Source organism: Chrysemys picta, chromosome 13 (assembly GCF_011386835.1).
Source record: "Chrysemys picta bellii isolate R12L10 chromosome 13, ASM1138683v2, whole genome shotgun sequence".
Taxonomy (NCBI): Eukaryota; Metazoa; Chordata; order Testudines; family Emydidae; genus Chrysemys; species Chrysemys picta.
Window position 1 is genome coordinate 23214386 of NC_088803.1, and position 25592 is coordinate 23239977.

Consider the following 25592-nt stretch of genomic DNA (forward strand, 5'->3'; position numbering starts at 1 on the left):
CTACACAAAATTGAACCTAAGATGAAAGATCACAGGTAGATACAAACAAAGGAGACTAATACATGAAAATAAGACAAGTATGATCAACATGATAAGCAGCTGTTTGAGCACAGCAGTTTTTTCTTGAATTTTTGTAGTTTTCCTGGCAAAGATGAGCTTTAAGGACAGAATTAAAAGAGGCTAATAGGTGACTTTGTGGATATTTTATGAAGAAGTTCTTCCTCACGAGCATACAGGGCCAGAATGGGAGAAAGTGCAAAAAAAACCTCTTCTTCCATGTAGTCCCCTAAATAAGCAATCAGATGTTCAAAAGAGTGCAAACTGTCAGGAGCTACTAACATCAAATGTGTGTACTGGGCACTTGAAAAATTGTCCTCTCATTAGCAAAATGTTTTTTGGGGGGGGGGGGGGTTCAGAATGGTAGCCGTGTAGTCTGTATCAGCAAAAACAACGAGGAGTCCTTGTGGCACCTTAGAGACTAACAAATTTATTTGGGCATAAGCTTTTGTGGGCTAAAACCCACTTCACGAAGCTTATACCCAAATAAATTTGTTAGTCTCTAAGGTGCCACAAGTACTCCTGTTCTTTTTGCGGATACAGACTAACACGGCTGCTACTCTGAAACCAGTATAAACAAGTCATTGTCTGCATGAAATGTTAGTTTGTACTGACTTTGCTAGTGCTTTTTGTGTAGCCTGTTGTAAATCTAGGCAAATATCTATAGAGGAGTTGAGGTACCTCCTGGAAGACTTCTGTGTACTCCCAGCAATGCACATACCCCTGGTTGAGAACCACTGCTCTAAAATACATTCTCCTATACCCACATATCCTTTGAACCTACAAAAATAGAGAAATGCAAATATTTCCCATGGACAATGAAAGCAGTAATGACCTATAATACTTAACTAGCTGAGAAATTACCCCCACTTCCTCACATTCTGTGCTAAAATACCTTCAAGCTACTACCTGCACAAAGTAAATCACATGGGGGGGTGAAAAAAATCACCTTTTTTCCCCCATTAATTCTTTATCAATTTCTTCCCATGAAGGAAACACCAACTTTTCCAGAGCAGATTCAAAAATGTTGACAGAGCCCATTAGCCACCGCAGTTCCCGGACGCCCGGGCACAGACCCGCCCAGCCAGTGCCCCCACTAGAGCCTACTGGCATCATCGCAACACCCTCATCCTGCCCCCCAGACGGGCGAGGGAGGGGGGCGCGACAGGCGCCAACGCCCCCCCGCAGGAGCTAAGTCCCCCCGCCGAGGGACGAGGGGCGCCGGTTCCCCCCGGGGCTCACTCTCCCTCGACCGGCGAGGGGGAGCGCCGCTCCCCGCTCCCTCACGCCGCTCGATGGCCTCAGGCCCGCTCGGTCAGCACCTACCCGGCCGCTGCTGGCTTCGGCGGCGGCCCAGCGCAGGGCGCAGAGCGCGGCCAGTAGGGAGCAGCAGACCCTGGCTAGGTCCCAGCGGAGCCTCCGCTCCATGGCAGCTCCGGGGAACAGGGGCCGTCACGGCTCGGGCCGCGCCGAGGGGCCACCGCACCTGCCGGGCCCGCCGGCCGCGCTGCTCTGCGCCTGCGCGCTGGCTCCGGGCGGGGCGGGACCGGGCCGCCACGCCCCCTCCGCGACCAGCGCGAGGATGACGGACGGGTGGCGTGTGCGCGGGGCCCGGCGCCGGGCGGGGACACGGACAAAGCGTGCGGCGCACCTCGCCCATACCCCCTGACAGCCGTTACCCTCGCCTCGCCCCGCCCCCTCCCCACTACCTCACCCTACTGCCCGTTACTCCCGCAGCATCCCCTCCACACTGCCCCTCCCCTGCCCGTTACCCCCTCCCCACTGCCTCTTACCCCCACCCCGCCCCCTACCCCACCCCACTGCCCGTAACACCAGTTCCGCCCACTCCACACTGCCCCGCCCCTGTCCGTTACCCCGCCCCCTCCCCACTGCCTATTACCCCCACCCCGCCCCTACCCCTCCCCACTGCCCGTAACACCCGCCCCGCCCACTCCACACTGCCCCGCCCCCTGCCCGTTACCCCCTCTCCACTGCCTATTACCCCCACCCGCCCCCTACCCCACCTCACTGCCCGTAACACCCGCCCCGCCTCCTCCACACTGCCCCGCCCCCTGCCCGTTACCCCCTCCCCACCGCCTATTACCCCCACCCCGCCCCCTACCCCTCCCCACTGCCCGTAACACCAGTCCCGCCCACTCCACACTGCCCCGCCCCTGCCCGTTACCCCCTCCCCACCGCCTATTACCCCCACCCCGCCCCCTACCCCTCCCCACTGCCTGTAACACCAGTCCGCCCACTCCACACTGCCCCGCCCCCTGTCCGTTACCCCCGCCCCCTCCCCATTGCCTATTACCCCCACCCCGCCCCTACCCCTCCCCACTGCCTGTAACACCCGCCCCACCCCTCCCCACTGCCTATTACCCCCACCCTGCCCCTACCCCACCCCACTGCCCATAACACCAGTCCTGCCCACTTCACACTTCCCCGCCCCCCGTCCGTTACTCCCACCCCGCTGCCCGTAACACCCGCCCCGCCTCCTCCACACTGCCATGCCCCCCTGTCTGTTACCCCCACCCCCTCCACTTCCCCACAGCCTATTATCCCCACCCCACCCCATGTAATGCCCGCCCCGCCCACTCCCCACTGTTGGGGGGCAGCAGGGAAAGGCTCTGGCGGGGGGCAGCAGGGAAAGGCTCTGGCAGGTGTGGGGGGGGGCAGCGGGGAAAGGCTCTGGCAGGTGTGGCGGGGGGCAGCGGGGAAAGGCTCTGGCAGCCGGGATGGGGAGATACTGAAGCCTTCCCTGCTGCCTCGCTCCAGCCAGAGCCTCTCACTGGCATGTGTAAGTAGGGTTGTCAGCTATCCAGTTTTCTACCCGAACACCTGGTCGAAAAGGGACCCTTGTGCCTCCGCCCTGCTGACTGGGCTGTTAGAAGTCCAGGTGGTGGCACAGTGGGGCTAAGGCAGGCTCCCTGAAGCAGCGGCACTTCTCTCCTCCGACTCCTAGGCCTAGGGGCAGCCAGGGGGCTCGGCCTGCTGCCCCTGCCCCAACTGCCAGCTCCGCAGCTCCTATTGGCTGGGAACCGCAGCCAATGGGAGCTGCGAGGATGGCGCCTGTGGACAGGGCAGCATGCAGAGTCGCCTGGCTGCGCCTCCATGTAGGAGCCGGCAGGGGGACATGCCGCTGCTTCCGGGAGCTGCCTAAGATAAGCATCCGGAGCCTGCACCCTGACCCCCTCTGATGCCCCAACCCCCTGCCAGAGCCCTGATCCCCCACCCACCCTCCAAACCCCTCAATCTCATCTTGGAGCCCCCTCATATACCCCAAACCTTTCATTCTCAGCCCCACCCCAGAGCCTGTACCCCCAGCCAGAGCCCTCACACACTCCTGCACCTCAACCCCCGCCCCAGGCTGGAGCCTCCTCCTGCACTCTGAATCCCTCAGCCCCAGCATGGCACCCCCTCTTGCACCCCAAATCCCTCTTCACTGGCCCCACACCAGAGCCCGCATCCCCAGCTAGAGCCCTCACTCCCCTGCACCCCAACACCCTGCCCAGCCCAGAGCCCCCTCCCGCACCCTGAACCTCTCATTTCTGGCCCCAGCCCAGAGCCCCTACCCCCTCCCAACCCCGAGCCCCCTCCCATACTCCAAACCCATCAGCTCCACTCCCTAGACCAGAGCCCCCTCCCGTATCCTAAACCCTTCATCCCTGGCCCCATCCCGGAGCCCTCACCCCTCCCATATCCCAACTCACTGCCTCAGCCCGGAGCCCGCATCCCAGCCGGAGCCCTCCCCCTCCACACCCAAACCCCCTGAGCCAGCCTGGTGAAAATGAGGGAGGGAGGGAGGGAGGGTGAGAATGGAGTGAGCAGGGTGGGGCCTTGCAGAAGGGGCGGAACATGGGTGTTCCGTTTTGTGGGAATAGAAAGTTGGCAACCCTATGTGTAAGTTCCACCCTGGGGGGGGCTTTGGTGTGCTTTTCACTGCGGTGGAGCTCAATGTACATTACACGTTTCCGCGGTGCGCCATGGAGACATAGCCTCAGGGAGACATCAGACAGGTGGGCTGATCAGAGCTCCAAGGCTGAGGGCCAAGCGGCCTTAGCAAGGCACCGTGCTTACTCAGGGGCCAAGCAAATAGTTCCCCAGGCGAACTGCACACAACACTCTCCAAGTCCTGCTACCTCCAAGCACAGGCTACAGCTATGCCCTCTGAAATGCACATTGCAGCAAGCACTCAATACCTAGCTAGGGGTTGAGAGCACCCCCCCTCCCCAGCCCCAGCCATCCCTGAGGCCTGGCCTTTGTACAGTGCCAAGCACTTACCAGGACACGGACAGCTTTAGTTCCTCCTGCACCATCAAGCATTGATGCCTTCTGATTGTTCCCCAGCTGGCATTAAGTGCTCCTGTCAGCAGCTACTGGGGAAGGTACCCCGGCCCACTGCTAAGGGAAAGCCAAGGCTGGTACTCTACATCCCCGCCCCCCCATAGCTGGAGTCAAGTTGAAAGGGAGAGAGCTAGATGAGGAGCTCTGAGCACTTCTCAGGCCTGGTACAGGGCAGCCCAAGGTAGAGGCTGCTCTGGTCAGCCCAGGGACGTTGTCTCAGCCACATGGGCGGGCTCAGAGCTGACGTGGCTTGCAGTTGTTAACCCCTTGTGCAGATGGAATCCCAAGTGTTCCAAGCCATGTGGTGCACTGAGTCAAGGTGAGATTTGGCCCAAGAGCAGCATGGAGGAGGCCCGTAGTTCCCTGCCCTTGGAGACTGGCCTAGAAGCAGGAGACCCAGCCGCTATTCCAGCTCCATGGCTAGGAGGCACCTGCCCACGCCCCGATGACTCTGCTAGCTTGTGGAGGTACCTGGTGGTCCTTGCCAACCCCCTCACCTTCATTAAAAAGGTACCAGAGCCACAGGTCTGAGGGCCAAGGAGAGTTTATTTTGTTAACAGCTCGGCAAGTTGGGAGCCAGGTGCCCAGTGCTGCCAGGCCCAAGGACCTTGAGTTAGGCCTGAAGCCTGCCTTTCCCACACACCTGCAAGGAAAGAGACAGATTAAAAGTGGGGCTGCAGCGCCTGCATGGGAGGAAGCAGCACAGTGATGGGCACTACCAGGCTGGTGGGGTCCATGGGACCCAATCTCAGGGCTTTGCCATCTGCACTCTGCAGCGGGTTACTGAGCGCCTGGTGAAGGTGAGGCCGTGACATGGGGCTAGCTTTATGAGTGCACCTTGGAGCCCAGAATGGGAGACTTAGCACCCCTGCCCAGCAGGACCCATGCCCCAGAGGATGCTGGGAGCCCAGCCAATGTGTGTCACTCCTGACTCCTTGCAGTCAGGGAGCTGGTAGTCGTGGTGAGGGGGCGGAGCACGTGAAGAGTTCCAGTGCAGGGAGAAGGAAGTGGCCGGCTCTAGGGCTGGGCTAGGAGACTGGCCAGTCAACCTGCCCACACCCTGGCTGGCCTTCCCTGCTGCCACGCAGATCCAAGGGGCTGGGCTTCAGCTGCTCTCCTCCTGAGGCTTACAAGGCAAACACCAGGGCATGGATCAATGCAACCCTCTGTGCGCCTAACTCTCCAGGAGTCCTGCCTGAACAGGGCAGAGCCCCGGGGGGCTCTGGAAGTGTCTACACTGCAGCTGGGAGCGAGCCGCCCAGCCTGAGCAGAGACTTGTGCTAGATCCACTCACGCTAGTGTGCTAAAAATAGCTGTGTGGCCATTGCAGCTTGGACAAGAGCTCCGCTCATGTCACCCAACCCACCGGCTCTGAGCTCGGGGGCTAGTCTCTGCTGGAGCTGCAATGGCCACACAGCGATTTTCTATCATGCTAGCTCGCTCCCAGCTGCAGTGCAGCACAGGCAGACATACCCTGACCCACATGTCCCCGGCTCCCTGGGCTGGGAGCTCCCTTCCCAGGCCACAGAGGGGTCTGGGCACCAAGGAAGGCCTGCCCATTGGGTGGGCGGATCCCAGCAAGTGCCCGGGGCCTGGAGATCACTTACCTCAACCCACAGGTCGGTGGGGCACTGATACCACTTCCTTCCCCAGCTGCTGCTGGGCTGAGACCCAGAGCGTCTCTGTCAAGGGGTAGCGGCAGCGCAGAGTCAGCCTGCAGAGGAAGACGCTGGCTTAGCCAGGTGGGTGGGAACTTTGGAGCTCTCAAGCCAGTTGCCACTGGCTGCAGGGACACCCCTCCCAGCCCCAGAGCTGGCCCTCACCTGTACCATGAGTCCCGGGTGATGATAGGGGATGTGGCTGGGACCCCCTCAGGCACAAAGGTCACCTCATTCTCATACACCAGGTAGCCTCCTTCAAACTGTGCAGGGGAGACTGAGAGTCAGAGGGCAGACAGCAGCGAGGGAGGCTGGGATTCCTTGGACTTTCCCCCACCCCTGGGAGCTCAGCACCCAAATCCTAGTGAAATCCAGCCCGCTAGACATGCCAGCCCCATGAAGTCACAGCTTTTGGTGCGCTCCCAGGTCTGCGCACCCCCTTTGCATTAGGGGTGCACACATCTCCCTGGGTGATGGGGCTTGGCTCAGCTAAAACACAGGGACTGAGGCGAGCAAATCCAGCCATCTGGGCTGGCCTCTAGCTTTCTTGGGGCTGGAGCGGGGGCCTGTACCCCAAATGGCTTGCTTTACCCAGCCTGCACCACCACCCTGCTGCCACCCCATGGCAAAGCCCTGCCACCATCCCAGCGGGCCCAGCATCAGACCATGGCTAAGCGAGAGCTGCAGAGCCCTACAGCATTAGACCCACCCTCCTGTCACCAGATGCTCCTCCCCAGTCTCAGCTACCAGCTGCCAGCCTGCCCCACCCCTGAGGGGAAAATATGTGCCATGGAAGGCTCACCTGCCGTGTGGTCCCACAGGAGGCCAGCGAGAAGGAGAAGAGGGCCCGCGAGGAATCGGAGGCCACTGGCCCACAGCCTGGATCCCTCAGGTGGGTCCGGCGTGGGTCAAGGGCAGGCTTGGTGTCCAGGCTCAGCACCGTGGCCACCAAGGTGCCATTGGGCAGGCACACTGTGCCCAGGAAGGGGGGAAAGAAAGAGTCAGGATCAGGCCTAGAGACCCCACCATCACCCCTCATTCACCCAGCAGGAGCTACTGGGTCAGCATGAGGCTCTCAGACCCCTCTGCTGCCCCGCAAATCCCATGCATGGTGTGGTTGGCGCAGGAGGGGTCTGTGCCCTGTGGCTGGTGTGGATAATCCCAGATGGGGTAGCCATTCCCCATGGGGTGGGGCTGGGTGCAAGACTGGGGTCAGGATGTGTGGCCGATGGCTGCAGAGGAGGTGGGTTAAGGAATTTCAGCCCACTGGCTGAGCCAGATCTAGAGGGAAAGGGATCCCTGTGCCACTGATCACTTTACTCCAGTGGAATCTAAGGCCCAAAGGCACCCCCTAGGCACCCCCTACCCACCCCCACGGGGGACATCCCGTGCTCCTGGCAGGGGGTCTCCATCCAGGCACTCACCCAACAACTGCCCAGTGGGGAAGGTGCAGACAACGGTGAAGGAAGCCAGGACTGAGCGAGTCTTGTTGTCCCGCAAAGAGAAATCCAGCCGAGCCGTCAGCCTTTGGAGGGAGATGCTCTGGGGGTGTGATAGTGTGTGAGAGTGACTCGGGGGCCGAGCAGCAGCCCTGGCACCAGCCAGGAACCCTCCCTGCCAGGTCCCAGCAGAGCCCAGGCTTGGGAGAGGTCAGGCATCACTAGTGCTTGGGCTGGCTCCTGCCCCCATGCGTCCTGAGAGCAGGAGGGGCAGGGGCTACCCACCAGGCCTTGCTGGGGAAGATACGAGGCAGGCTGGGACCAAGGAGGCAGCCAGCCAGACCAGTCCGGAACTCCAGCAAGATCTAGATCAGTGGGTTAGCCCAGTCCCCAGGGTGCCAGGCCCCCTACCCATTCTGTGGGGCACCAACCCCTTCACCCCTATTCTCGGAGGAACCATGCTGTAGGCAGAAACTGGCTGCTTTGTGGGACTTGGAGTCACTTCCCATTCAGAGGCAACGAGTTTGCATGTTGGATTTTGCCCATCCTCCATGGCATAGTGGGGCAGGGGCAGGTGTCACTTCATGCAGCCCTCGATGCAGGGGGCAGAAGGGTTCAAAGGCAGGTGCTAAGTGACCAAGGAGAGCTGGTGAGTGGGAGTTTCAGAGGGAGAAAGAATACAGCTATGATTCAGAAAGGCCACATCACCAATGCCAACACTGCTCCTGGCTCCTCCACATGCACCTGCGTCCAGACAGAGAACCCAACTATGGGTGCCACTACCTGGGCCTTGGGGTGGATTTGCAGAGACTGTGGCCTGTCATCGAAAGCCAGGCTGGGGAGACCAGCCAGTGTGAGAGATGCCTTCTCGTAGAAAGTCTCGGGATACTGGTGAGAGAGCTACAGGAGTAGGTGGCTAGGCTGAGAAGCATCCGTGAACACAAAGAATTCCTTGAAAACTTGCATATGGAGATCTCCAAGGCTGAGGAACCAATCCAGCTGGAGAGGACTGCAGTAGCACCCACCAGGGCAGGAGGAAACGGCTCCTTCACAGGGAGAAATCTGTCTGCTAGTTACTTCTAGCAGCAGGCAGTGCTCCACTCTGGCTCCCAACCCCCAGCCATAGAGATGACAAACCAGTATTCTGCCCTGGCAATAAAGGATGAGGAATCCCCCGCAAAGGTGATGGAGGCCAAGGCTGCAAGGATCACAGCCACCACTCCCAAGAGTGGGTGGTGATCACAGCCACCACTCTCGAAGGGTGGTGATGGTCGGTGATTGCTTTCTAAGGGGAACAGAGGCATCCATCCGCTGGCCTGACCTGGCATCCTGGGAGGTGTGCTGCCTGCCAGGGGCCCGTACCTGAGATGTTACAGAGGGATTGCCAAGGATCATCCGACCCTCTGACTATTACCCCATGCTGCTCATACATGTGGGCACTAACAATACTGCCAGGTCTGACCCAGAGCAGATGCAGAGTGATTACAGGGAGGGAAGGTGAAGGACTTTGGGGCGCAGGTGGTGTTCTCATCTATCCTTCTGGTCAAGGGCAGGGGCCTGGGCAGAGATAGACACGTTCTGGAGTAAACAGGGGCCTGGGCAGAGATAGACACGTTCTGGAGTAAACAGGGGCCTGGGCAGAGATAGACACGTTCTGGAGTAAACACTTGGCTCAGCGGATGGTATCACCAGGAAGGCTTCGGCTTCCTCAAGCATGGGATCCTGATCGGAGAAGGACTGCAGAGCCCAGATAGGATCCACCTATCCAGGAAGGGGAAGAGTATCTTCGGATACAGACTGGCTAACCTGGTAGATGGGCTTTAAACTAGATTCAACATGGGTAGGAGACAAAAGCCCATGGGTTAGTCCAAACACGGAGCTGTGGATGAAGGGTTGGAATCTGGGGGAAACATGGACAATCATAGAGGGGCAAAGGACAGACAAGAAGGGATATTGAGGGGAAATCTAATGAACACCTGAAATATCTGTATCCTAATGCAAGAAGTATGGAGAATAAACTGGAAGAACTAGAAATACTAGTGAATACTCACTATTACGACATAACGGGCATCAGAGACTTGATGGGATAATTCCCATGACTGGAATGCTGGTATAGAAGGGTACAGCTTGTTCAGGAAGGACAGGCAGAGAAAAGGGGGAGGAGGTGTTGCCTTGTATATCCAAGATGTATATGTTTGCACTGAGGTTGAGATAGAAGTGGGAGGCAGACCTGTTAAGTGTCTGGGTAAGGATCAAAGTGGTAAAAAACAAGAGTGATGTCTTGGTAGGGATCTACAACAGACCACCAAACCAGGAAGAAGAGGTGGCTGAGGGTTTTTTTTTAAATAACTAACAAAGCATCCAAAGCACAGGACTTGGTGGTGATGGGGGACTTCAGCTACCCAGACACCTGTTGGGAAAATAACACAGCAAAGCACAGATTATCCAATTTTTTGGAATGCAAGGGATACAACTTTTTATTATAGAAAGTGGAGGAAGCAACTATTCTAGATTTGATTCTGACAAGGTTGAGAATTTGAAAGTGGAAGGCAGCTTGGGTGAAACGGATCATGAAATGACAGAGTTCATGATTCTAAGGAATGGTAGAAGAGAAAACAGCAGAATAAAGACAATGGACTTCAAGAAGGCAGACTTCAGCAAATTCAGAGAAGTGACAGGTAAAATCCCATGGGAAGCAAGTCCAAGTCTAAGAGTTCAGGAGAGTTGGCAGGTTTTTAAAGAGACATTTTTAAGACCACAAGAATGTGGGAAAGATAGGAAATATGGTAAGAGACCACCCTGGCTTAACCAGGAGATCTTCAGTGACATGAAACTCACAAAAGAGTCACACAAGAACTGGATACTAGGTCAAATTACAAAGGATGAATATAAAGAACATTATAAGCATGTTGAGACAAAATCAGAAAGTTTAATCTCAAATTTTCCCTTGACCTAACTAATGATATAAATGGTAACAAGAAAGCATTTTACAAATAAATGGGAAGCAAGAGGAAGAACAAGGACAGGGTAGGCCCATTACTCAATGAGGAGGGAAAGACAGTAACAGAAAATGCAGCAATGGCTAAAGTTTTCACCAAAAAGGTTACCAGTGATCAGACAACTAACATAGTAAACATCAGTGTAAATGGGGTAGGGTCTGAGGCTAAAAGAGGAAAAGAACAAATGAGAATATCTTCAAGTCAGGAGGGCTTGATGAGACACCTCCTAGAATATTTAAGGAACTGGCTGAAGAGATCTCTGAGCAAATATCGATTATCTTGGAGGATGGGAGAGATAGTTGAGGGCTGGAAAAGAGTAAATATAGTACCTAGCTATAAAATGGGAAACAAGGACAACCCAGGGATTACAGACCAGTCAGCTTAATTTCTGCATCTGGAAAGATAATGGAGCAAATAATCAAACATTCTATTTGTAAGCACCTAGAAGATAGGAACAGTCAACATGGAATTGTCAAGAACAAATCATGTTGAACCAACCTAATGTCCTTCTTTGATGGGGTTACAAGGCTTGTGGACGGGGGAAGCAGTAGCAGAGCTTTGGATACTGTCTCACATGGCCCTCTCATAGACAAAGAAGAGAAATATAGCCTAGATGAGCCTACTATAAGGTGGGTGCATAACTGGTTGGAAAACCATTCTCAGAGTAGTTATCAGTGGTTCACAGTCATGCTGGAAGGGCATAACGAGTGGGTCCTGCAGGGATCAGTTCTGGGTCTGGTTCTGTTCACTATCTTCATCAGTGATTTAGATAATGGCATACAGAGTACACTTACAAAGTCTGCGGATGATACAAAGCTGGGAGGGTTGCAAGTGCTTTGGAGGATAGGATTAAAATTCAAAATGATCTGGACAAACTGGAGAAATGGTCTGAAGTAAATAGGATGAAATTCATTAAGGACAAATGCAAAGTATTCCACTTAGGAAGGAACAATCAGTTGCACACATACAAAATGGGAAATGACTGCCTAGGAAGGAGTACTGAGGAAAGGGATCTGGGGGTCATAGTGGATCACAAATTAAATATGGGTCAACAATGTAATACAGTTACAAAAAAAGCGAACATCATTCTGGGATGAATTAGCAGAAGTATTGTAAGCAAGATACCACAAGTAATTCTTCTGCTCTACTCCATGCTGATACAGTCTCAACTGGAGTATTGTGTCCAGTTCTGGGCACCACATTTAGGAAAGATGTGGGCAAATTGGAGAAAGTCCAGAAAAGAGCAACAGAAATGACTAAAGGTCTTGAAAACATGACCTATGAGGGAAGATTGAAAAAACTGCATTTGTTTAGCCTGGAAAAGAGAAGACTGAGCGGGGACATAAGTGTCTTCAAGTACCTAAAAAGTTGTTACAAGGAGGAGGGTGATAAATTTTTCTCCTTGACCACTGAGGAGCAGACAAGACGCAATGGGCTTAAATTGCAGCAAAGGAGATTTAAGTTGGACATTAGGAAAAACTTCCTAACTGTCAGGGTGGTTAAGCACTGGAATAAATTACCCAGGGAGGTTGTGGAAACTGGGTTTTTTTAAGAGCAGGTTAGACAAACACCTATCAGGGATGGTCTCAATAATACTTGGTTCTGTCTCAGTGCAGGAGACTGGTCTAGTGACCTATCGACGTCCCTTCCAGTCCTACATTTCTATGATTCTATGCTCAGGGCACATCAGGAAACCCAAATCCCAGAGAAGATGAGCCAGAGAATCTCTTTATTGCTACAGCGAAGCTCTCGAGAGACAACAGGCTGCGCTGGGTGGCATGAACCGCAACAGTCATCCTTTTCTCATGTGGTTCCACTCAGAAGCGGCGCTGGGGTTTTTGGCGCCCTAGGTGGGGGTCCTTCTGTGCTCCCGGTCGTCGTCGGCAATTCTGCAGCGGGGGGTGGGGGGGCGTGGTCCTTCTGCGCTCCCGGTCTTCGGGGCACTTCGGCGGCAGGTCCCGGAGCGAGTGAAGGACCCGCCGCAGAATTGCCACCGAAGACCCGGAGCGTGGAAGGACCCCCCGCCGCCGAATTGCTGCTGAGGGTGGCAAAATGCCGCCTCCCCAAATCCTGGCACCCTAGGTGACCACCTAGGTCGCCTAAATGGAAGCGCTGGCCCTGGTTCCACTGAGCAGTTGAAGCCAGTTCCCTCTCCCGGCTACAAATGGGACTGGGAATAATTTGTCAGAAGTGACAGTTTGTGGGAAAATCTGGAATGACGTTTCCCAAACATTAAAAAAAATGTGAATGTTCCTGAACCAGCCCAAGTGTTTTGGTGTTTGTGATTGGTCTGGGTTAGAAATGAGGGGGCTTCACCCATTTTTTTACTGCTTCTCCAAGGCAGCAAGCGTTCGGGGTGAGAAAGTCTTTGCCCAGGTTTTGCCCTGAGTTCCCAGCTGAAAGACTGTGTCCAGAGGAGACTGTCTGGAGCTGGGGTGTCCAGGCCATAGGAAATTTCAACAGTTTGAAAATTTCTCACAAAATGAAAGTTCCAAAAAAGTTTCACGCCAGGAAAAATGGGTCATTTTGAATTCTAGAAAACGCTGCTGTTCCATTCCCAGGATGGAGAAGTCAGGAGGAAATGACTGGCTTCAATTTTTCCTGGCCAAATTCCTGAGGAACAGCTCCATCCCAGGGCAGCTGAGTTTGCTGACTGAAAGCTCGCCCATTGCAGTCTGAGCATCTCTTGTGTTCAGAGAGCGACGGGGACACATGGATGTCCCTGGTTAAGAGTAGGTGGCAGGCAGCCATTTTTCTTGCTCCCTCCCAGGAGAACTGCAACCCCCACCAGAATATTTTCCATTCTCCTTCCCCACTGCTCTTGCCCCTCCCCACCCCCCAGCTCCCCCACCTACCTCATACGCCAGCCCAGCAGCCAGAAGGGGGACAGCCAGGTGGAAATGGCGACCATCATCAGACACTCTGTAGCTGTGGGGGGCAGCCAGCTGGCTCAGGGGCTGCTCCCCAACATAGGGAACCCAGAACCGGTCCAGTGTCCCGTGGGTCATCAGCAGGGCCAGCGCCCCAGCCTCACAGGAGCCCTGGAAGCTGGGGGGCACTAACAGGAGCAGAAGGGGTTAAATATGGGTCCAGTCACTCTGAGCACCCCAGAGTCAAGGGCTCAGCCAGGCCCTGCACTGGGATGTGGGAAGCTGCAGGCCACAGCCAGGAGGGATAGGGGCATTGAGCCAGTGACCCTGAGAGCCACAGGACCCCCCCACACACATACCTGCCACTCATGCCAACCCCACCCGTGCCCCTGACCTCCATGTTTCCCCCCACTCACACCAATCCCAGACCCTGCTTGTCCATGCCACCTCGCTGCACTCACAGCACCCCAGCCCATGCCCACACAGCTACCCACTGCCCCACCCACGACCTCCAAGCCCTATCCACACAACTACGCACTGCCCCTCCCACCACCCCCAGCCTGTATCCACATAGCTAACCCACTGTCCCTCCCACCACCCACAGCCCATGCCCACACAGCTACCCACTGCCCCCACCCCACCTTCTGCCAACATAGCTACCCACTGCCCCCACCACCACCCCTAAGCCCTATCCACACAGCTAACCCACTGCCCCTCTCACCACCCACAGCCTGTACCCACACAGGTAACCCACTGCCCCTCACACCACCCACAGCCTGTCCCCACACAGCTAAGCCACTGCCCCTCACACCAGCCCATGCCCACACAGCTACCCACTGCCCCTCACACCACCCCCAGCCCGTGCCTACACAGCTACCCGCTGCCCCTCACACCACCCCCAGCCCCTCGACCAACCAGGCCCTCCCCCAACTCACCCACATCTGGGACATCACAAGTGATGAGCCCTGCCTGGGTGAAGGCCTCGCCTGTGGGCAGCAGCCGCAGGGTGTAGTTGAGGCGCAGAGTGTAGCGCCTGAGGGGGCCGTGTAGGTACTGCCGGGAGGACAGGCAGGGTCAGAGTGGGGCTGAGGAGCTATACAACCCTCCCCTCCCCTCAGCTCTCCCGCAGGCAGCCTAGTGCAGCCCTCACACCATGGGGGACTAAGTGAAGTGGGCCTCCCCAGGGCACCTTCGCGCTACGCATCCTGATGGCTATAGGCCCAGCCCTAGTCTGGGACCCTCCTCTTCCGCCGCCCTCCATGCCAGCCTCCACCCCCAAGCCAGCTGCTGCATGGGCAGGGCAGCCCCCGAGGACGAGGGCAAGGGAGTGCCCTGGGGCTCTGACAGCAGCTTATCCCTCCCTCCATGTACACAGGAGCCCACTGCCCTGGCCCCCCATGCCACCTCCTCACCACCCCATCCCCCACCACCGTTACCTGCTGCTGCACCAGGGGGTCAGCAAAGGGCACCCTCAGCCCAAAGGCCCTGGTGTCGTTGGGGTTGGGGGCCTCGTGGGGGTCAAAGCCACGGTCCTCGGCCTCGGGGCGGCTGAAGGGACGTCCGCCCACCGAGACAGAGACCAGCTCCACATCGGGCAGGAAGTGCCCCAGGCGCACCTTGAAGTAGCCCTGCGCTGCCACGGTGTCTGGGGGAGGAAACGGGGGTGCACTGGGCGGTGGGGTTCACTGGAGCACTCCCCCAGGCAGCCAGTGCCCTAGCCCAATGGCCATGACCCCAGGCTGGCAACCCCATGCCCAGGGCAATGAGCCCAGCTGAGACCAGCAGCGGCTCATCTTGACATTGCCCGATGAGCATGTGGGAATTTTTGTAATAGTTTTATGAAAACTCTGCATGCCTCAGTTTCCCCATTCACTCTGCATTGCTGCCCGGGAGGGCGGGAGCTAATTGCTCCTTTGGGCCAGGGGCTGGAGTCATGTGGGCAGCAGGTAGGCGTGGCTAGCTTTGTCATGGAGAGCCAGTAGCCCAGGGCTGCATGGAGCCAAGGGACCGGCAGCGTAAAGAACTCAGCTGCCCCCAGCGCGTCAGACAGAACAAGGGGCCTGGGGAAGCAGGGCAGGGAGGGTTGACCACATGGGCTTTGCTTTCCCAGACTAAGCCAGGCTCTCTCAGCACTGCATTCCAGGGGCCCAAAAAACACTGCCTGCCAAAGGCTGCCTGTGTCCCTGCGCCTGTCCGGCTCTGAACGGCACTTTGCACTCGCTGGAGAGCCAGTGCATGGAACAGCAGCGCTGTAGCCAGACGGCCTGGCGCAGAGTATCAGAGCCAGAGACTCGCTCAGCCTACGACCCAACGTGGTCAAGGGGCCACACCACAGGCCCAGTCTAAAGGCTGTAATCCCTGTGCAAAGATGGGACTTTTCCCCCTCACACAAAGCACCCTTGGTGGCAGGGGTCTGACGCAGGGTCAGTGGGGGCGGGTGGGGAGAGGAAGCCGAGACAGGGAGTCTGGAGCCAAGCTCTCCCCAGAGCTGGGGCTGACGGGGTCTCACGAGGGACATTTAACCCCCCCATTTTAGACTAAAGTCAACCTCTAGGGCTCCCTCCCCTGCCCCCTGTAGGCTACAAAGGAGCCATCTCCATGACCGCTCCCCCCCCCCGGCCCCGCCCAGGCCCCTCCAGCTCAGATGCCAATGGTCACTCTGCACTCAGCAGCATGGTGGGGGGGTGGGGGAGGGAGCAAAACCCAATGGGGGATTTTGACCTTTGGGTGGTTAGAGGAGCTGAATCCAAAGGATTCAAAACCAGGCAGGGTCGGGTCAGTTTCCTCTGCCCAGAGAAGTGACAAGCGTTCCCCCACCCATCTCCCACCAAACCAGCCCCCAGACCCAGTTCCTGCGTGGCAGCTCTGTCTGCCGGAGAAGGGGCTGGGAAGGGCGGTGGGGGCGGGCGGGGAAGGACGTTCGAGGCTCTTGTGGAAGGGGACTTCCTTTAAAGCTGGCAGCTCGAAGGGGCCTGGGGACTCTTGCCAGGTGGAGTGAGGAGCCCCCCATGCCAGGAGCTAGGAGACACTTCTGCTGCAGAGGGGGCACAGTGATCTGGGCGGGAGGCAGAGGCCCAGGCCATCAGAGAGGCAGAGCTCCTGTAGGACCCCGATCTCCAGAACTTGGCCTGAGCGCCCCTTTCCCATGGAGCTGGGTATGTGTGCAGTAGGGCTCGGCCAGGCCACAGGGATCCTGGGGGCTGCACCTACCATCGATGATCTGGGGCGTCTGTGGGGAGAAGGGGGTGTGGATAGGACGGTAGCTGCGGTGACGGGTCCGGTCACTTTCATCCCCTTGCCAGTGCCGGTCCAGCAGCAGGTGGATGCTGTACCTGGTGCCATAGCGATTACCCACCAGGGCGCTCTGTGGGGAGGAGGGGGAGCAGTGACAGCCCCTATGGGGAGACCCCTGACTCCCTCCTAAGAGGAGAGAGCTCCACCGTGTGACAGCCAGGACCAGCTCTTCCATTGACACCCCCCCCACACACACACACACACTCTCCGACCTGCAGCCCCGTGGGGTGAGGGGATGGACCAGGGAGGGGGCCAGAGCTCAGTTGCTCCAAGTTCTCAGGAGCTTTGGGGAGCCAGGGGTGCTGGGAGAAGCTGCTGCAGGGAGCAGGAGGCTGACAGCATCTCACAGACTGGGCGGCAGCAGCAACAGTTAATGGGAACAGGTCTCGGACTGGAGATCCAGGCCAGCATCCCACCCCAGGCCATGCTGTGACTCCTGCCGTCTATCACGGCTCAGGGAGGGGCATGGGGGTCTAGTGGGTCACAGCAGGAGGGGCTGGGAGCCAGGACTCCTGGGTTCTCGCCCTGTCTCTGCCACTGCCCTGCTGAGTGACCGAGGGGCCTCACTTTCCCCCTTTGTCTAGCCAGGCTGTGAGTTCTTTGGAACAGGGACCCTTGTGCCAGGGGAGCAAGACACATCAGTCACAGGGGTCTCGGCACAGGGCCCAGCCCAGCGGCTGTGCTGCCTCATGCCTGGGCACCTGGGCACTGACCTGCAGCAGCCCCCCGGGGGCACCAATGGGCACCACGATGCGGATGAGCCCGGAGTCTGTCAGGAAGGTGTAGCCATTGCGTGTGACAGTGCCCGCGTCAATCACACGACCATCCAGGCCCATCTGGACCTCATCTTGGTACTGCTCTGGCCACAGCACCAGGGATGGCAGGATCCGCGGCATCACCCAGCTCAGGCTCGTAGCATTGACCACCGGGGAATCTAGGGACAGGAGGCCATGAGCCCCACCTACTGGTCCCCTGAGATCTACCCCAGCTCTGCCAGTGCCCCTCACTACCGACCCACAGCCCCCGATACCAAACCCTGGGCTCCCTCCCTCCAACTCTGCCAGTGCTCCTCACTCCCGCCCCACAGCCCCTGCTAGCCCAGCCCTGGGCTCCCTCCAGGACTCACTGACAGGGCAGGCCACAGCTGTGTCCACCATGAGGATCATCCAAGCCTGTTTGTAGAACACTGTCGCCCTGGCCACTTCCACCTCCAGCCCCTCCACCTGTGGAGAGTGGGTCAGTGGAGGGGCACAGAGAAGGGTTCCATGGCTTCATCAGAGTTCCTCCCCCCATTCTCCCTCCCCAGGCAGCCCAGGAGTCTGACCCCTGGTGTGACCAGATTTGACTGGTCCCTGGCAGTAACCCAGGGGCACCTTGGCATGGACCAGTGCTGAGTCAGCACCTGACTGGGCTGGGCATGAGCCTACCGTGCAGCCAGAGGCTACATGGTGCCTGCAAGAGCCAGGCTCCCAGAGACTCCTGATAGCAGCCTTGCCCCCCATCCAGCCAGCCTCCCCACTGTGCACCAAGCTCCCACACACCCCACTGGGCCCACAGTGCCCCCCAGCCTCCCCCCCGACTGTGCACCAAGCTCCCACGCACCCCACTGGGCCCACAGTGCCCACCAGCCTCCCCCCCACTGTGCACCTAGCTCCCACGCACCCCACTGGGCCCACAGTGCCCCCCAGCCTCCCCCCCACTGTGCACCTAACTCCCACGCACCCCACTGGGCCCACAGTGCCCCTCAGCCTCCCCCCCCCCACTGTGCACCTAGCTCCCACGCACCCCACTGGGCCCACAGTGCCCACCAGCCTCCCCCCCACTGTGCACCAAGCTCCCACGCACCCCACTGGGCCCACAGTGCCCACCAGCCTCCCCCCCACTGTGCACCAAGCTCCCACACACCCCACTGGGCCCACAGTGCCCCCCAGCCTCCCCCCCCGACTGTGTACCAGGCTCCCACGCACCCCACTGGGCCCACAGTGCCCCCCTGTCCCCCCCACTGTGCACCTAGCTCCCACACACTCCACTGGGCCCACAGTGCCCCCCAGCCTCCTCACTGTGCACCTAGCTCCCACGCACCCCACTGGGCCCACAGTGCCCCCCAGACCTCCCCCCACTGTGCACCAAGCTCCCATGAACCCCACTGGGCCCACAGTGCCCCCCAGACCCCCCCACTGTGCACCAAGCTCCCACACACTCCACTGGGCCCACAGTGCCCCTCAGCCTCCCCCCCCCCCACTGTGCACCTAGCTCCCACGCACCCCACTGGGCCCACAGTGCCCCTCAGCCTCCCCCCACTGTGCACCAAGCTCCCACACACCCCACTGGGCCCAGAATGCCCCCCAGCTCCCCCCCACTGTGCACCTAGCTCCCACGCACCCCACTGGGCCCACAGTGCCCTCCAGCCTCCCCCCCACACTGTGCATCTAGCTCCCACGCACCCCACTGGGCCCCCAGCGCCCCCCAGCCTCCCCCCCACTGTGCACCAAGCTCCCACGCACCCCCACTGGGCCCCCTGATGCACCCAAGGCCCCCCCCAGCCACACCTCACTGTGGCCACCGTGCCCTGCCCTCCCCCCTCTCTCCCCAGGCTCCCTCACTGAGGCGATCTCGCTCTGGGCTGTGCCGTAGGGTGCGCGGAAGAGGACGCGGGTGGCCGTGGTGTTGACCCCGTAGCCCAGGCTGTGGGCCTCCGTGGCGGGCATGCTGAGCAGGGAGCCGTTCTGGAAGTGGAAGACAACCTGCCACACCTGGTTCAGCGCCCCCTGGGCCTGCGAAGGGGAGAGACATAAGGCTGAGTCCCCCCATATGCCGGGGAGGGAGCAGGGGTCCCGACACTGTCAGGTTACCCCCCTCCACAGATCATAGCTCTGCAGTCGGCTTAAGGGCTTCAGCCCCTGTGGGGACCAGCCCAGCTCACCATACCCATGGCACTGGGTTACATGTGGCAGGGGCAATCCAGCCGGACCCATTGGGCACTTAGCTTCCGCCGTGCCCTGGGGAGTCCGCGCCTGCTGGGCAGCTGATGGGCCAATACCTGGCCCAGTCCATGGCCATGGGGCAGCAGGACAGCCAAGTGCCCTGGCTCGCTGCTGCTCTGTGGGCAGAGTGTGCCAGAGACAACGCTGCTCCCTGGGCACCCATGCCAAGCTCCGGGCACCATTTGTTGCTGGTAGAGGGACCATGATGCCACAGCTGCACCAAGCCCACTCACCACCGGCCAGGCAGCGATCCAGTCCTCATTCAGCACTTCCTTGGCGATGCCGGGCACAGCCCGCCGGACCGACACCTGCAACAGGACAGGGCCAGCTCAGGCTGGGGAAAGAAACCCTGCTAGGAGACCCTCTGGCGGCATCATTTCACACAGGGGCCTGCGGGGAGACCCCCCCACCCAGCATCACCCCGCCCAGCGGCTCTGGGGTCTGTCCTAGGGACCCCGACCAGGAGACAAGTCCTTCCCCACCACCTCATCCTCCACCATGGCCCCCCTCACCTCCATGTAGTTCTCCTCGCAGACAATCTCCCGGGGGCTCCAGGGGGCTCCCAGGGGGCAGCTGATGGTCATGTCATAGGGGACGCTGGGCCCCACAGCGCCTGTCACCTCCACCCGCAGCTGCAGGCTGAAATCCTGGTCAAACTGGGGTCCCCCAGGAAAGAGAGACTACAGTTAGACCCTGCCCAGCCTCAGGGCTGCTCCAGCACCGGAGATGTGTGGGGGGGGGCACAGCACTGGCACCCAGACCTCAAGTACCAGGGGGAGCAGAACTGGCTGCCCAGCTCCGGCAGCACTCCTAGGTTCCTCCCCAGTGCTGGCAGGGGAGCAGGGTCTAGTGAGTTACGGGGTGGGGGGGCTGGGAGTCAGATATGGGCCCCCCAGCTCCTGGAGGGCAGGCCTGGGCACTGGGGGCACTCACCGTGTTGCGGACGGAACAAGCCAGGAAGGAGACGCGGATCTGGGGGTTCCCACGGAGGTCAGTGCCTGCCATGAATCCGCACTGCGAAGCCAGCTGCTGTGTCACCTCGATGTACTGCCCCGACTCGGCTGGGGGGAGACAGCATCTGGGACCCCAACCAGTACCTGCCCCCCCGACACCTGGTGCCCAGGCACCACCCGCCCCCCCCGCCAGCCTCCCGTCACACGACTCCTCTCCCAATGCACCATCCCAGGCCACCCCCACCCACGGGCCTGCATCTTGCCCCAGCCTCTGCTCCAAACAGCCAGGAAGCCCCCCATGAGCCCTCCCCACTCACTGTAGACCCCATAGCGCCAGCGGCTCTGCCCCACGAACGCCTTGTCCAGCCAGATCCAGAAATAACGGTCCCGGCACTCAGTGCGAGCAGCTCCTGGAGGGATTGGCAGAGTTACTGGGGGCAGCATCCAACCCCCCTCAGCACCATGCCTGGCCAGGGGACTTAGGGTGACCAGACAGCAAGCGTGAAAAATCAGGACAGGGTTGGGGGGGTAATAGGAGCCTATGTAAGAAAAAACTCCAACAATCAGGACTGTCCCTATAAAATCGGGACAGCTGGTCACCCTAAGGGGACTCCAGAGCGCCGGAGGCCTACTCCCCTCAGTGTGGTGGGTGGGGGCCCCCGGCTCCCCTCTCGGGGCTACTGCTCCAGGTCACAGGCCAGCTGTGCTCACACCAGGGGCCACCCCATCCTGCTAGTCCCAGCCTCCCGCCTCCACCACCAGCCCCACCTGTGTTGTACCACCCACCCTGAACTCTATCCCGCCCCCAGTCACAGCTGACCTCAGGGGCCCCGCGGGCCCTGGGATAGTCATCAGAGTCTCTGTCCCAGCACCCCAAACAGGGCTTAGTCATTCTAAGCCCCCCGAACCCCAGGATTCCCCCCCCCCAGCCCAGCAGGCACCATCCCTACCCCACAGGAGACTCACCATCGGGAAAGGACACGGAGCCCGCGTGCCAGGGCACCACCACCCAGAGCAGGCCCAGCCTGCAAAGAGGAATGGGGCAGGTCACACAATACAGGGGCTGCCCTCCTCTGGGTCCCTCCTAGGTGCTAGCCCCAGTTCCGCGCAGGGAGGGGGTCTAGTGGGTTAGCGCAGGGGGCCTGGGAGGCTGGGGCAGAAGGCAGCCTCCCCCATATGGCAGGCATCCCTCCATGCACACAGATCCTTCCCCACAGAGGCTGTTTGGTCACAGATGGATTTTGCCCCCCACCCCCTCCCCCAGATGCTCACACAGGGCAAGGGCTTCCCACTAGAGACTGGAGGGGATGGGTCATGCACCAGCCTAGGGCATGGGGTCAAACCCAACTGACATAGGTGCCCCATGTGACCATGACCAAGTCCCTTAGCCTGTGCCTCAGTTCCCCCCTGCTCCCATACCAGAGGGATCAATGCTCTCTGGGAAGGACTATTCCAGCTGGCCAGGGGATGGGGATGGGGGTGGGGCAGCACCCAACACAGACTGGGGCCTGTGTGTTTGTAACCTAGGGGTGGTTTGGGCCCCAATGCACTGGGCACAGGTTTGGGGCTGGGGGATGCCAGGCTGGACACCCGTGGTCCAGATGGACAAATGACCATGCCCCAGGAGAGGCAGTTAGGTGAGCTTGCTCTGTGCCCTGTCTCTTGGGCTGCAGGATAGTAGGTCAGACCCCCACTGAGATCAGAACCCAGTCCTGCCATGCACCATGCACCAATCTCACCCTGACCAATCCCAGCCCTGCCCCGCCACCAGGCCCTGACCAATCCCAGCCCTACCCTGCCCCCTCAGCGATGCACTGCTGCCCCACCCCAGGCCTTGACCAATCCCAGCCCCACTCCCCAGCCCCCTCCCAGCCATGCACTGCTGCCCCACCCCAGGCCTCGACCAATCCCAGCCCTGCCCCGCCACCAGGCCCTGACCAATCCCAGCCCTACCACCACCCCCCTCGGCCATGCATTGCTGCCCTGCCCCCAGGCCCTGCCCAATCACAGCCCTATCTCTCCCCCCCCCCTCAACTCCACAGTGCCAGGCGCTACACAGACTAGTTCCTGCCACAGGGGCTCAGAGGCCCACCCCCTTGCCCCCTTGCTCCCAATGGACCCTGTGACCTGGGCTGCAGGAGACTTGCCACCAGCAGTGCAGGGACTCTGACACTGTGATGAGCCAGACATTCTCCCCTCACCCAACTGTGCGGGGGGGTGGCACCTCCCTCCGGCTCCACTCCTTCCGCACCCAGGCAGGGCTGCCAGCGCTGGGAATCCCTGGGTTGCTGGTAGAGCTGAGATAGGGGCTGACTTGACAGCAGCGCTGCCCCAGCACAGCCTTGGAGCCCAGAGACCCCCCCCCACACACTGAGAACCAAACACCAGCCACATGCCCTTAGCACGGCGGGGACCCCAACACCCCTACACCAGAGATATTGGCCAGCCTGCTGACAGATATCTGTCTGCCGCCCCCCCAACCACAGCCCAGAGACGGGGGGACCAGTGTACTTACAGATACTGTTCCCCACAGCCCAGAGATGGGGGGCCCAGTGTCCTTACAGATACTGCCCCCACAGCCCAGAGACGGGGGCCCAGTGTCCTTACAGATACTGCCCCCCACAGCCCAGAGACGGGGGGCCCAGCGTCTTTACAGATACTGCCCCCCCACAGCCCAGAGACGGGGGGCCCAGCGTCCTTACAGATACTGCCCCTCCACAGCCCAGAGACTGGGGGCCCAGCATCCTTACAGATACTGCCCCCACCAACCACAGCCGGCCAGAGATGGGGGGGGGGCCGGCTGCTTACAGACACCCAACTCTCCATCTCCAGTCCCCCCAGCTTTACTGCCAGCCATGATTTCCTGCCCCAGCCTTGCACCCACCAGGCCATTGCTGGGACAGCCCAGGGAGGCCCCTACTCACCTCGTGAGGAGCATGGTGGGCATGCCAGGTCCTGGGGCACTGGGCAGCTCAGGACAGTGCAGCGGGTGCTGCTGCGGAAGGCAGGCGATACAGCCCTGGCAGGCTGGCAGCTGATTTGCTGGGCTGGGTGGAGACAGGCTGGGAATGGGGTGAGTGTGCAGTTCTGTGGCCTTGGAGAAGAGATAAGGCTGGGGGCTGAGCTGCCCTGGGATGCGGGAGTCGGGACTCCTGGGTTCTGTCCCTGGCTTGGGGGCTAATTGCTTAGAGCAGAGGGTCTGGGAGCCGGAGCGCCTAGGGGCTAGTGCCAGCTATGCCCCTGCCCTGCTGGCCTGGCCTTGGGAGTCCCTTCCCCTGCTGTACCACTGTGATGGCGGGCAGGGGCTGCTGGGAGGGAGGGGGTGCCAAACAGCTGATTGGCAGGTGGCTGGTGGGTGTTGACCACCCACTATTTTTTTTCTGTGGGTTCTCCAGCCGCGGAGCACCCATGGAGTTGGCGTCTCTGCCACAGACCCTTAGGGGTCCACCAGTATAATCCGGAGTGGGGGGTGTCTGTGAACGTGCCAGCAACCAGAGGTGACACCTGGGGGCACACAGGGTCACGTGTTCTCCCCCCCTCAGATTTCTGCCTTCCATTTAGCACAGAGGCTTTTCAACTGTGGGACGTGTCCCCCTAGGGGGGGCAGGGGAATGTTCTGGGGGCCAGCCCAGTGCGGTGGGGCTTGGGGAGGCAGCCCCACCTCCAACCCCCGACTCAGCTCAGCTGGTCTGGGGGGGCTTTACCAAAAAGTTCAAACTGGCATTGCCACTCGCCTCCCTTCCGAACATTCCTCCGTGACCCCCCGAGGGGGGCGTGCCCCACAGTTTGAAAACCTCTGTTAGATCAAGAGGCGACATGTGGGGGTCACATGCCCCCCACAGCCTTTAAATTGTGCCCCCCATTCATGGCGCCTCTGCTAGTGATCCGTTCAGCTGCAAGTGTGAAATATAATTATTCCATTCAATTTCTGTAATGGATGCGTTTGTTATTTGTAAACCCACTCGGTCAGCTTCAGCCGTTCACCAAGCAGAAACCATCTCAAAGCCGGGAGAAGAGAAAGAAAGAAGCAAAATCGAACCCACTTCAAAAAACCAAAACCTGAGGGGATATGACGACAGCTACATTGAACTTGGCTTTATGTGTGTATGTGGTGGGTGGAGAATATGTGTGGGTGGAGAATCCAGACCCCAGGGTGTAATTTGTGGAGAAGTACTTTCTAAGGAAGCACTTAAGCCGAAAAAATTAAAAGACATCTGAGGTCGTGCATGTGGAAAGCGTTGACAAGCCGGTGGAGTATTTTGAAAGGAAGCAGAATTGCTTATAACACAAAAAAAAAAAACTGTACAAACTGTGTGAATCTTGCAAGAGAAGGCTCTCAAAGCATCCTACACAGTGACAATTAGAATCGCTAAAAACAGAAAGCCACATACAATTGAAATTACTGATGCCAGCTGCAATTGAAGTGTGGGGACGAAGCTGCTAATAAACTGAAGAATGTGCCAGTATCAAACGACCCCCTTAAAAGGTGAATTACAGAGGTTGCAGCTGACGTGAAAGACCAGGATTCGAGCAAGTGGGATGTGTCAGGTGAGGTTCAGCTGTTGGTTTATGTGCGATACATCTGTGATGGGAAAATAGAAGGAGAACTGCTGTTTTCCAGATCACTGCCGACAAAAACAACAAGTGATGGGATTTTTAAGTGTCTGGATAATTTCAGGCTGAGCAACAACCAGGACTGGGGGCAGTGTGTGAGCACAGAGGGTGCTTCTGTAATGATGGGGAGGCATAATGGGGTGCAAAAAAAATGACAGATGTTGTACCACTGGCAAAAGTAATGCACTGCATGGGTCACAGGGAGATCCTGGGCATGAGAAAGATGCCAGATGACCTGAAAGATGTACTTGATAAGACAATAAAAGTTTTTAACTTTATCAAAGCACACATCAAGCAAATGCACATATTTTGGGGGCAATGTGTGCAGAAATGGGTGAATTGCATCACAACCTTCTCCTGCACACTGAGGTCAGATG

At 58.8% G+C, this 25592-nt stretch overlaps 2 protein-coding genes across 4 annotated transcripts in view; both read right to left on the reverse strand.

The window, feature by feature from the left end:
- The window catches only part of MMP24 (matrix metallopeptidase 24), a 165289-nt gene extending 163679 nt beyond the window's left edge, over nt 1-1610 (reverse strand). For 2 of the 3 annotated variants that reach the window (XM_065566596.1, XM_065566597.1), the window contains exon 1: nt 1384-1609. In XM_065566596.1, coding sequence (XP_065422668.1) covers nt 1384-1485 — 102 coding nt within the window. In that variant the 5' untranslated portion in view covers nt 1486-1609. Of the gene's footprint in view, nt 1-1383 lie in introns of all 3 variants that reach the window. The other variant, XM_065566595.1, reaches the window with a different exon arrangement.
- A 3322-nt stretch (nt 1611-4932) lies between these two features.
- On the reverse strand, nt 4933-23714 carry LOC101948275 (uncharacterized). Its single transcript, XM_024111640.3, has 18 exons — nt 23526-23714; nt 21568-21626; nt 20919-21011; nt 20582-20709; nt 20161-20304; nt 19882-19956; nt 19268-19438; nt 17791-17887; nt 17378-17598; nt 16581-16734; nt 14807-15015; nt 14306-14423; nt 13356-13558; nt 7487-7604; nt 6865-7034; nt 6228-6325; nt 6012-6118; nt 4933-5047 (listed from the first exon to the last, which is right to left on the reverse strand). Exons 1-17 carry the CDS (start codon nt 23546-23548, stop codon nt 6013-6015), a joined length of 2187 nt encoding a protein of 728 aa, XP_023967408.1. The 5' UTR covers nt 23549-23714; the 3' UTR covers nt 4933-5047; nt 6012.
- Between the last annotated feature and the right edge of the window lie 1878 nt (nt 23715-25592).